General features: G+C 36.9%; 1 protein-coding gene across 3 annotated transcripts in view; it reads right to left on the bottom strand.

Moving 5' to 3' along the window:
* Positions 1–419: 419 nt before the first annotated feature.
* Klra4 (killer cell lectin-like receptor, subfamily A, member 4) overlaps positions 420–13,729 on the bottom strand; it is a 23,572-nt gene continuing 10,262 nt past the window's right edge. For 2 of the 3 annotated variants that reach the window (NM_001252577.1, NM_010649.3), the window contains exons 6-7: positions 9,655–9,758; positions 707–864 (exon numbers count right to left, since the gene is read on the bottom strand). In NM_001252577.1, coding sequence (NP_001239506.1) covers positions 729–864; positions 9,655–9,758 — 240 coding nt within the window. In that variant the 3' untranslated portion in view covers positions 707–728. Of the gene's footprint in view, positions 865–9,654; positions 9,759–13,729 lie in introns of all 3 variants that reach the window. The other variant, XM_006505646.2, reaches the window with a different exon arrangement.

Raw genomic sequence — 13,729 nt, forward strand, 5'->3', positions numbered from 1 at the left:
TCAGTTAAGAAAATGCCTCTATTTGATTGTCTAGTAGGCAAAAGATCATTAAGTATTTTTTGACTGATGATTTACTATTGCAAGTGCCATTCCTGGACATCTGGAATAAGAAATCCGTCTGCAAAAGATAGCAATTCTATTCCTTAATTATCTCTTCTTCAGTGTCTGCCTCTGAGGTGATGTTTGATTTCCTGTCCGGACTACCATTCATAATGTACTTTAAGATATAAGATAAAATAAAGTCTTACTCTCCCCTAAAATAAAGAAGAAAAGAAAGAAAGAAAGAGAAATGGAGAGAGAGTACGAGAAATGGAGAGAGAGGGGGGATGGGGAGGAAGGAAAGAAGGAAGGAAGGAAGGAAGGAAGGAAGGAAGGAAGGAAGGAAGGAAGGAAGGAATAGAAAAAAGAAAGACTCAGGCTGGTTATTAAGATCCTTTATTTAATTCTATTGGAGTTTATGCAAACAAATAAATCAGATTCATTCAAGTTTTGCGGGACCAGAGAAGATCTGTCCAGTCTCCACAGGGAAGGAAGATATCCTCTGCTCTTTCATGTCATGTTTCAGAGAACATTCCCAAAATCTTCCAGATTGTCTCTCTCTTTGCACTGCAGACTATGTCCAATGGTCAAGCACTTGTTTCTAAGGAGTCATGAATTATTACAGGAAACAAATGAGAGTCAGAAATTTTCATTTTTTTTTTTTTTTACTTTTAACACTCACTGGAGAGTCAATGAGGGAATTTGTCCAATCTCTTCCCACAAATACAGATGAATGATTGATCACAGTAATTATTGTCTAGTCTAGTTTTAGATAAGAACATACATCCTCCATCTCTTATATTGTATTTCGTTGTGTTCAAGGCACTAAAAAACAAAAATAACAAGGGGCAACTCTTTAATTTTGATCATTCACTGAAATGTCATGATTTTAAAAAATTCTATTCACTAAAGAAGACAGAAAATTTAACCTATTAATCAAAATGTTAACACTGCTATATGTTCCTTTGTGTAAGTTCATTAAAAATGAAATGATCTCTGTCACAAAAAAATCCCCATTTTTTTCACACTTGCAATTTTTGGTCAGTGAGCAAAACTGATTTTCAATATTTCCAGGAAGTTATTTTATACTGAACCTGCTTTCCCACTTGTTGATATAAATGTTAGGAATAAAGTAAAAACATATGTATATCACACAGAACACAGTCTTATATGCTCTTGGTGTAAGGAGAAAGGGAAAATTTGAAACACAATCATAGATGAAATCTTGTAACTATACATTTGGTTTTTTTTCCCCTTTTCATTCCCCACATCCTACATAATGGACCTTCACACAAACATGGCACTCTGCAGGATAATATATTACAAGACATAAATAATCCTTTAAATTTTCTTTAAATGATGCAAGATAAAAAAATAATTAGAACAGAGAACAAATTAGCCCATATGCTGAAACAGAATGACTGTGAGTTCTGGGACAGCCTTGGCTATGTAGAACATGTAGAAGTCAAAAAAATAGTTATTTAATACATAAGATCTTCTTTTATAAACCAATACACATCATATTTTTACTCAGGCAGATATATTAGCAGGGTTGGATCAAACCTCACATTTTCAGAGAAGTAATGCATCCATTGTTTTCCCTAACAGAGAAATCTGATCAAAGAACACACTCAAAATGAAGATCTTCAATGTTAGATTTATCTAGGACTAGTGGACACAATTGTAGTCCCAGGATTTTAGAATTGAAGGTAGAAGGATTCAAGTTTCAGTGCTAACCTTCCATACAGAGTTTTAGGTTTGTCTCAGTTAATGACACTCTGCCAATGAAGGGAGGAAACTGAAAGCCACCCTTACTACATGGGAATGAGATTTCAAAGGAACCAGTCTTTAGGAAAATATGTCAATGTCTTTGAACTTTGGGTTTAAGATGAGGAGAAATTGAATATTGATACTTAACATAATTAGGAATGTAAAAGAAACAAGAAATATAAATTAAACCAAGTGTTGTTTTGAGCATAGACATAACAGGTAAAATACATTAGGAATGGATATGCACATGAAATAGTTATAAGACAATCTGGCAGGCACAGCTAAAGATTCATGTGTGAATGTTGAATAAAGGCAAAAGTAAGAAAGAACCAGAAGAGAGCAGTTCATAAAATATAATGACTAAAAAGAATTAAAATTTATATTCACATAATGATTCAGACATTAATTTATATTGCAACTTTTATAAATTTCAAAAATTCATAATTATCAAAATTTGGTAACACATGTTCATATGTGATGGAAGAATATTGTGGCATATTGGTGCAGTACAAAAGTGCTTTGGGCATGGTGTTGGTGGCTCATGCCTTAAATCCCAGCACTCAGAAGGCAGAGGCAGGCATATTTCTGAGTTCTAGACCAGCCTGGTCTACAGAATGAGTTTCAGGACAGCCAGGGCTACACAGAGAAACATGGTCTTGAAAAAACAAAACAAAACGTGCTTTGAAAGACGGAGAATGAAACACTGATCTAAGAAAAAAGCTTGAGTTAGCTAAAACATCATAGCAAAATGATAACAGTGGAAGATGCAGAGAAATAGAAACAAACACAAATCTGTACATAGTACATAACACTCTGCACTAGGCCTTACTTAGTTACAGTACAAGAAAGCACATGCGTGCTTACCTGGGACCTGATGAGGGGTAAGAAAAGAACTTTGGAAGGTGAAAAATTGCTCCGTTTTAGTTTGATGGTGTCTATTACTGTGATGAAACACCATGACCAAACAATTTGGGAAAAGAAAGGATTTTTTGCTTAAAACTCCACATTATTGTCCATCATTGAGGAACTTTCTAATTGAGAAACTTTCTAAATTGCCTCCTCTCAGGTGACTTATATCAAGTTGTTATAAATCTAGTTTGTAGAATGGTGCTTGAATATATGTGCATATTTTTAAAAACTCATATTTCTCATGACTTCCAGTGGATACATTTGTGTGCAGACTTAATGTCAAGGCTTGGATTTTTAATTTAATTGTCAGACAAACAATGAGCCAAACTCTTTTACAACTTAAGGACATTACATGTGAATGCACAGTATGATCCCGAATTTAAAGACATATTGATAGTGATAAGATCCAGAACACTAACCATTGCGGATAATGTGGTTTATGGACTAAAACATATTACTGTATATATATTGAATAATTGATTCATAGTAGGATGCTGCACAAGATATTGCTTCACCCTAGAAACTAATTCTGTTCTAGAGAGCTTTAGTATTATTATCATTATCATCATTATTATTAGGCTTCCTAAGACATAGAATCTAACTCTGTAGCACACGAGGACATCAAACATACTATGAAGACTAGGCTGCCCACAAATTCATACATTTGTATGATTGTAAGTCTTGAGCCTACATAAGCAGCAGGCTGCAGTGAATATATCTGTGAGATTTCCACTTTTATCAAATGGATATAAAAGCGATAGGATGTGTGTAGAATACAAAAGTGTGTATAAGAAGCTTTAACTGGTCAAGCAACTATTCATTAATTCTAAACACATATTTTAGAGCAAATAAATGAATTTAAAGGTATAAATTATCCTATGTACAAAAGGTAACAAACAGTAACCAACCAACTAACAAATAGAAACCTAAAATTGCATATTAGTATTTAAGTGTGCTGTCGAAGGAGTGAATTTAGAAATGGTTGATAATAGTGATGACAAATTGTGTACTATTTTTTAGGATTATATATTTGCTTCTGTGTCATTTGAGAAACAGAAAATGATTTCTCAGGACTTGAGCAATGACATCCATTCTACAGATGAGGCTGCTCTTTGTAGCAGGGGAAAAATGGCTTTACCATGTTGAGACAGACTTTAGAAGAGCATTTCTTCCCTTTCCAGCTCATCAATCTATTTGTACAGTAGATTGAGAAATGTGGTTAAAACATTCACAAATCATCACAAGAAGTCAACAAAGATGACAAAACTTTCTGCTTTTACCTTTCCTTCACCTATCACACTGAAGCAGAGAATGCTTAAGTGCTTCTTAGAAGGAGGAACAAAATACAAGAGGATATATGGAGACAAAGTGTGGAGCAGAGATTGAAGAAAAGTACTTCCACAACTGCCCAACCTGTGGATACATCTCATATACATTCGCCAAACCTGGAAGTTATTGGGGATACTGGGAAGTGTTTGTTGACAGGAGGTGGTTTTGACTGTCTCACAAGATGTATTGTAAGAGCCTGACAAATACAGAGGTGGATGCTTGCAGCAAACCATTGTACTGAATGTGGAGTCCCTGATGGACAAGTTGGAGAAGAGACTGAAGGAGCTGTGGGGCGGGGGAGGCGGGGCTTGCACCCCCTTGCTGTGGATCAACAGTGTTAACTGGCCAAATCCCTGGAAGCTTCCAGGACTGGACAACCAACTAAAGAGTATACATTGTGGGAACCATGGTTCCAGCCGTGTATGTGTCTGCGAATGGTCTAGTTGGACATCAAGGGGAGGTACAGCCCTTAGTCCTGTGGGGGTTCAATGGTCCAGTGTAGGAGAATGACAGTGCATGGAGGTAGGAGTGGATGGCAGGGTGAGGGAGCACCCTCATAGAAGGAGGAGGAGGGGGATTGTATACAGGGATTTTGGAGGAGAGACCTGAAAATGGAATAACTCTTGACATGTAAATAAAGAAAATATTTCTAAAAAATCAGAAATTCAAGGCATGTTTGGTAAATACAGTGAGTTTGAACCAGGCTAGGCCAATGAGAATTTATGCCAAAGAGTAGCAGAAAAAGACAGACATCTGACAAGCTCATTGGATCTGAAATGTCAAAGAGAAAAATCTTTAACAAATGATCACCTTTCTTCAACCTTGGATTTAAACCAGGGAGAAACACAGTATTAAATTTACTATAGGAACAGAAAAGGAAGATAAATGAAACGAAGGTTATCATGAACAGACAGGAGGGGAGAGGTGAGAGGAGACTGGATTCAGTGTACACATTAGCCAGCCATGAGATTTTATTTGGGTACAGTCAATGAAGGATGTGTATTGAATGTGACCAAGGAGGAAAGGAATCCAGTAGACACTAACCCTTCACAAATACACATGATGCATATAGGCTGCATCATGAGATGCTAACTTTACTCCCATAATGATGCTCACCTAGACCTGCACACAAGAAACACAAGTGAGGTTCATGCTGTTAACTGGGTTCATTAGAAGATGACATTGTAACAGATGTGCTAGATCAGGGGTGCCTTTTCACTGGGGTAAATGCTTGTGGTGGATGCAGGAACATTCTCACCACTGAACTCCCTTATTCAAACATCAAGTCTGATTCTAGTAATACCATCATCAGGCAACGGTTCTGTAGCATAATCAAGGTACACAACGATATCTTAACTTGGATGCAGGCATCTTTTCTCCCTCTGGCACCTTGGTTTGAGTGTTAGCACTTACTCTTCTCTGACTGTGTATGCTTCTATTGGATGTAAACCAATTTATTAACTCTGTAGCCAGCCACAGAGGCAAACACCAGAAATGCAAGGGATTGGGAGAAAGAGCCTGAAGACTAGTGCTAGTCTGTGTATAATGATAATTTATATAGAAAAAACTAATAACACTAATGATCTCGTTGACTAGAACATATTAATGCATCTTAATAGCACTGTTTGTCTTCTGTCTATGTCTGTGACAGCTTGCTTTAGAGTGTTCTTCAAATAAAGAGAGGAAGGTATTTTCTGGAACCTAGCTGTCCAGACTGACAGGGCCTCCTTTATAATTGACCCAGAACCATACTGGCTATGTTCCAAGGCACTGAAGAAAACTATTTTTGAGAGAGTGTCACTGTGAATACCATGCAGATAGTAAATGCAGCATATGCAGATAGTGGTTACTATACAGATAGTTTCTGTAGCTGCTGAAGAAGAAGGTCAGTAAATGCCACAAAGTAAATGGCATTATGAACAGTACCAGACAGAAACTGTACATGAATCACAAAAAAGAAATATACAACAGAATTAAAAACTTGCACATATAAAATAAACATGATGGACAACTTTCAAGTGAGAATAGACAACCGGATACCTCTGTCCATATTCCCAACACTAGAGAAATGAAGACATGTGGATAAGGAATTCAAGGACAGACAGGGTAAGATTAACCCTTAACACAAAAATAACAACAAAATAATAAAGATTACATGTATTTTTAAATTATATTAAAAGAACTTAACATATAAATACCTAGGAAAGTTATTAAAGGATACACAGCATTATGAGGTGATTTCCTAAAATTTGTATTTGTAAAAAGAAATAGACCTTCAGCAAAACAGCTAAAAACAAGGTGTTAATGCAAAAGGGCTATTTTGAGGATCAAGGACAAATGTGGATAAGTATTGGAAAATAGAGGATAGGAGAAAATAAAGGATGGGCTAAAAAAAACTTAAGGCTGTATAGAAGGTCCTATGGAAACCCAAGAGTTAAAAAGCTTATAGTTGACCAACACAAAACACATTCCATGTGTTCTTAATGATTGGAGTTTTATGTTTTGTTTTGTTTAGTTTGGGTTTTCTTTAATGTTGTTTGTCTGTGTGTTTCTTTGTTTTTTTTTGGGGGGGGCAATGTTTTCTTATTAGAATTTTCTTTACTTGATTGATTGATTTTATTTTATTTTTATTCTTTTTATTTTTATTTTATTTTTTTGTTTTTGTTAGTTTTCCTTGGGGGAGAGGGAGAAATAACATGAAGTTGAATTGGTAGGAAGGTAGGAATGTACAAGGAGTATTTTGAGGGGACAGTACAGGATCAAAATATATTCTATGAAAAATGTAATTAAAAATAAAATTTTAACAAGTAGCTGAAAGAGTAGGATGCAGATACTTACACCCAACCAATGGATAGATGCCAAGGACCTCTGTGATGGAATTAGGGAAAAGCTGGAAGAAGCTGAGGCCAACCACCTAACTAACCTTAATCCCTGAGATCACTCAGTCACTGAGATACCAATCATTCAGCATACACGAGCTGTTATGAGGCCCCCTATGAAAATACAACAGAAGACTGCCTGGTCTGACCTCAGTGAGGGAAAATGTACCTAACCCTAGAAAGACAAGAGGACCCAGGTAGTGAGGAGGTCTGGTGCTATAAGTTGTGTGTATGGACATCCTCTTGGAGACTGATGAAGGAAGTGTGGGATGAGGAGCAGCCAAATGGCAGATCAGGAGGGACATAAAGACTGAACTGTAAAAAATGATTAAAGAATCATAAATAAATAAATAAATAAAGATTTGAGAATCAAAAATAAATAAATAAATAAATAAATAAATAAATAAATGATTTCAATTTAAAGAAGAGTTACAATTCCAGAAGATATGTTTTTAAAAGAAAACCAAAGTGCAACCCACAGGATTTCTCCAGAGATATGACTTACTGGTCAGGGATACAATAGGCATCTCCCACATAGCAAAGCCTATTGTTATTTTCTTTGGTTACTTCACATAACTGTATGGTATGGCCCTATTGCTGAACATTTTCCACACATTAACATCAAAACATAGATAAATTAACCTCAAGCCAATAAGGAAATGTCTTCACCAGGGATGGCTTTCTACAGGTTATTAGGTGCTTTGCATGTTGCAGGAAAGGAAATTTATGAATAATCCTATCATGCACTGGACACTGCATCCTGAAATGCTGACCTGCTGCAGAACAGGCAGATGTGCCCAGTGTTACTATTGTTATAGGATAAATAGATGCTTTCTTATTGGAGCTCTGGACTTTACCACAGGGAGAACATGTTTGGTGTTGGAATTCAAATCAAACGTCTGAGATTGGGAAGGTCATAGAACCTAGGATTTAATTTGCTACAGTTACTCTGCTAAGTAGTCAGGGGTTGAATTGCATTCTTTTATTTCCATTAAATAAATTTAGTGTTAAAATAATTTAACTCCAAATACAACTTATGAATTTGCATTGAGTCATAATGACAATTCATGTTTCAATTGAAATGTCAGGGCTCACTGTTACAAAACAATAAGCCTTTTTTCACTTTTCAGTGGTCAGTTGTATTAGAGTCCAACAACTACCTGTGAACTGGATCTCTGTGGAACCCTAAATTAATAAAGGTAAGTCTGTTTTTAAAATCTACTGCAGCCATTCTAGAAAGCCTGATCAAGGTTTAATAGATACACAAGGACAAATTAAACAAGAGGACCCTCAAGGTCTTTAACATCTGATTGGCTGAGGAGACAGTTAAAGCTGAGCCATTGCTAATGGGAGCGGGGGGTTACAGATGGAAAAACTAAGCAACTAAGCAATCCAACAGCAGTGGAAGACACAGCACCTTCACAGTCACCAGAAGCAACACTCACAGTGGATGGCACATGGCAGCTGTTCATGAGCAACACAAAAATAAAGCATCAGTAGTTTTACCCAGAGAGTAGCAACTGGAGTGCACGGGCAGGGCCTAATTCTACAAAGCATAGAGTGGGAGCATCAAAGCACCTCTCACTCTGTACAGAAACACCTAGAAGGCTTCCCAGGTGATGCTGGCTTGTCTTGTGGAAGCTGAGGAGCAGAAAGGCATTGGTTACGATTGCTGGCAAATCTTAAAAGAACCTAAAAGTTACACCATAAAAGAGAGAAACCTAAAAAAAAAAAACCCAGAAACTGGACTCTGTGTGAAAAGTAAAACACAAAGCAAAGAAAACTAAGTAACAGCTGAAGAAATAGTGTGTATTTGGGGTCAAACCATATTTTTAAGGCATGTTAGAACAAACTTTCATTTATCTAGTTGCTAGCCAGATCAGGCTTTAGAGTAATATTGATGGCCTAGCTCTTCTCTGCTCCTTGCCATTTCATGTGCTGACGAATGTTATCTTCCTGTCCTTGGATTTTTAATCCCCATCTTGGCAAACATCATGCACAACTATCAGTCAGACTTGCACTAGAGGAACAGGGAGAGGGTGTGACACAATTTGTCTTGTGGAAATAATGCCTGGGCATGGTTGGTGTAAGCAGTGTGCCTTAGGAAGAGCCTGCCCAAATGCCTGGCAAATGCTCCCACATCACACCTTGCCAGGCTTTCTCAGGCTTCACACCCTTTACATGTTTTCATGGGCCATCCATAACATAAAGATTCTAATACCCAATATCATAAATTGCTATTCATTCTGGGATTCTAAAAAATAGAATGAGTAGGTGAAGTTAAAGGCCTCACCTGGAAATGGAAGGCAGGTATACATATGCATGTATACATAAACATTTCTTATATTTTTAAAAATCAAAAATTATGTAAGGGAACAAAAATAAAAAAAATCACATGAATGTCTGAGAGACTCAATGTATCTGTCATGATCATTCAATAATTTCACATCATCTCAATTTGTTTACTTTCTAGGGGCCTTTTCAACTTAGAAGACAAATACCTGAGATGTTTGCAGTATTAAGCCTCTTTTGGTTATATCCTAGACTATACATCTTCCCTGTGTAACACTTGTTCACACTCTGTCTTATGCAACTTGTCCTTACCCATGAGCTCCATGGAAAAGCTCATGGGTAAGGAAAGCCAAGTGAAATGAGAGAAAAGCCTTTGCATACAATCCTACCAATTCCCACACCAGTGTTAGAGTCTGAAGGGCTCTCAGAAACTCACAGTTTAGATGGGCGATTGTCAATCCATGCCCAATCTTTTTTCTTATTATCATATGACAATCCAATCCAGCAACTGTCTGAAGGAACCACGAGCTGAAGGAACTTCTGTAAAGGAAACAACAGGCCTTACAATAAAATTTCTCTCTGATTAGAGAAGAACAAGAAGGGTAATTCCCCAAAATTCCTGTGTCATTCTCTGCTGGCCTATCTTCCCACTTCTCAATCCCACTGTGCTCATTTTCTGAAGTGAATTCCTACTAGTAGCACATTTTAATCAAAACTATGTCAGTTCAATAAGTTATTTAAAATAAAACCTTCAGGTGTCCTGAAATACTGGGTTCATGTCTTGATTGGTGCCTATGTTTCTTAGACATAGACCTAGACTCACTGCGTACACACACAATCTTCCTGCTCAAGGCCCATAAAATTTATAGATCATTAAAGAACTTCCTATGCTCTATGACATTATTCAAATGTGGATTCTGGAATGCTTCATAGGCATTTTGGAAGTGTTCATTTGGGAATTAATACCCTGTCTTCAAAGAAAATATATAAAGGTGAAAATTGCTCTGTAAAAAACTGTGCTTTATGATCCATGCTCCAGAGAGGATACATAAGTGACAGAACTGAGTAGATGGGGAGATATTTGCTAGTATTTAGTGTATTTTACATGTGACACCTAAGTGGCATGATGCCTAATTATTTGTATTATAATTTGAATTATGAATGTGTTTAAATTTAAGCATCAGCAACAGAATACAAGAGATGGAAGAGAGAATCTCAGGTGCAGAAGATTCCATAGAGAACATAGGTACAACAATCAAAGAAAATAAAAAACGCACAAAGATCCTAACTCAAAACATCCAGGAAATTCAGGACACAATGAGAAGACCAAACCTATGGATAATAGGAGTAGATGAGAATGAAGATTTTCAACTCAAAGGATCGGCAAATATCTTCAACAAAATTATAGAAGAAAACTTCCCAAACCTAAAGAAAGAGATGCCCATGAACATACAAGAAGCCTACAGAACTCCAAATAGACTGGACCAGAAAAGAAAATCCTCCTGACACATAATAATCAGAACAACAAATGTACTAAATAAAGATAAAATATTAAAAGCCGTAAGGGAAAAGGGTCAAGTAACATATAAAGGCAAGCCTATCAGAATTACACCACATTTTTCACCAGAGACTATGAAAGGAAGAAGAGCTTGGACAGATGTTATACAGACACTAAGAGAACACAAATGCCAACCCAGGATACTATACCCAGCCAAACTTTCAATAACATTAGATGGAGAAACAAAAGTATTCCACGACAGAACCAAATTCACACATTATCTTTCCACAAATCAGCCCTTCAAAGGATAATAACAGGAAAAAAAAACAAAAACAAAACAAAAAGCAAAAAACAAAAAACAAAAAAAAAAAAACAAACAAAAAACAATACAAGGATGGAAACCATGTCCTAGAAAAAGCAAGAAGGTAATCCCTAACCAAACCTAAGACAGCCACAATAACAGAAAGCCAACTTCAACAACAAAAATAATAGGAAGCAACAATTACTTTTCCTTAATAACTTTTTATATCAATGGACTCAACTCCCCAATAAAAAGACATAGACTAATAGACTGGCTACACAAACAGGACCCAAAATTTTGCTGTTTACAGGAAACCCATCTCAGGGAAAAAAAAAAAAAAAAACTAGACGCTACCTCAGAATGAAAGGCTGGAAAACAATTTTCCAAGCAAATGGTCTGAAGAAATAATTTTCCAAGCAAATGGTCTGAAGAAAGAGCAATTTGACAACAAAAGGAGATCAAGGGGATACAATTTGGAAAAGATGAAGTCAAAATATCATTTTTGCAGATGATATGTTAGTATATATAAGTGACCCTAAAAATTCCACCAGAGAACTCCTAAACCTGATAAACAGCTTTTGTGAAGTAGCTGGATATAAAATTAACTCAAACAAATCAATGGCCTTTCTCTACACAAAGAATAAACAGGCTGAGAAAGAAATTAGGGAAACAACACCCTTCTCAATAGTCACAAATAATATAAAATACCTTGGCGTGACTCTAACTAAGGAAGTGAAAGATATGTATGATAAGAACTTAAAGTCTCTGAAGAAAGAAATTATAGAAGACCTTAGAAGATGGAAAGCTCTCCCAATGTCATGCATTGGCAGGATCAATATGGTAAAAACGGCTATTTTTGCCAGAAGCAATCTACAGATTCAATGTGATCCTCATCAAAATTCCAATTCAATTCTTCAATGATAGAAAGTGTAATCGGCAAATTCATCTGGAATAACAAAATCCCTAGGATAGCAAAAACTTTTCTCAAGGATAAAAGAACCTCTGGAGGAATCACCATGTCTGACCTTAAAGCTGTAATACAGAGCAATTGTGATAAAAACTGCATAGTACTGTTATAGCAAAGACAAGTAGACCAATGGAATAGAATTGAAGACCCATAAATGAACCCACACCCCTATGGTCACCTGATCTTTGAAAAGGGAGCAAAAACCATCCAGTGGGGGAAAAAAAACAGCATCTTCAACAAATGGTGCTGGCACAACTGGCGGTTATCATGTAGAAGAATGTGAACTGATCCATTCCTATCTCCTTGTACTAAGGTCAAATCTAAGTGGATTAAGGAACTCCACATAAAACTTGAGACACTGAAACTTATAGAGGAGAAAGTAGGGAAAAGCATTGAAGATATGGGTACAGAGGGAAAATTCGTGAATAGAACAGCAATGGCTTGTGCTGTAAGATCAAGAATTGACAAATGGGACCTCATGAAACTGCAAAGCTTCTGCAAAGCAAAACACACCGTGAATAAGACAAAAAGGCCACCAACAGATTGGGAAAGGATCTTTACCTATCCTAATTCAGGTAGGGGACTAATATCCAATATATATAAAGAAGTTAAAAAGGTGGACTCCAGAAAATCAAATAACCCCATTAAAAATGGGGCTCAGAGCTAAACAAAGAATTATCACCCGAGGAATACCGAATGGATGAGAAGCACCTGAAAAAATGTTCAACATCCATAATCATCAGTGAAATGCAAATCAAAACAACCCTGAGATTCCACCTCACACCAGTCAGAATGGCTAAGATCAAAAATGCAGGTGACAGCAGATGCTGGTGAGGATGTGGAGAAAGAGGAACACTCCTCCACTGTTGGAGGTATTGCAAGCTTGTACAATCACTCTGGAAATCAGTCTGGCTTTCCTCAGAAAACTGTATATAGTACTACCAGAGTATCCTGCAATACCTGTCCTGGGCATATATCTAGAAGATGTTCCAACCGGTAAGAAGGACACATGCTCCACTATATTCATAGCAGCCTTATTTATAATAGCCAGAAGCTGGAAAGAACCCAGATGCCCCTCAACAGAGGAATGGATACAGAAAATGTGGTACATTTACACAATGGATTACTACACAGCTATTAAAAAGAATGAATTTATAAAATTCCTAGGCAAATGGATGGACATGGAGGGTATTATCTTGAGTGAGGTAACCCAATCACAAAGGAACTCACACAATATGTAGTCACTGATAAGTGAATATTAGCCCAGAAACTTAGGATAGCCAAGATATAAGATACAATTTGCTAAACGCATGAAACTCAAGAAGAACGAAGACCAAAGTGTGGACACTTTGCCCCTTCTTAGAAATGGGAACAAAACACCCATGGAAGGAATTACAGAGACAAAATTTGGAGCTATGTCAAAAGGATGGACCATCAAGGGCCTGCCATATCCAGGGTTCCATCCCATAATCAGCTTCCAAACGCTGACATCATTGCATATACTACCAAGATCTTGCTGAAAGGAACCAGATATAGTTGTCCTTGTGAGACTATGCCGGGGCCTAGCAAACACAGAAGTGGATGCTCACAGTCAGCTTTTGGATGGATCACAGGGCCCCCAATGGAGGAGGTAGAGAAAGTACCAAAGGAGCTAAAGGGATCTGCAACCCTATATGTAGAACAACTTTATGAACTAACCACTACCCCGGAGCTCTTGACTCTAGCTGCATATGTATCAAAAGATG

Source organism: Mus musculus, chromosome 6, assembly GCF_000001635.26.
Source record: "Mus musculus strain C57BL/6J chromosome 6, GRCm38.p6 C57BL/6J".
Taxonomy (NCBI): Eukaryota; Metazoa; Chordata; class Mammalia; order Rodentia; family Muridae; genus Mus; species Mus musculus.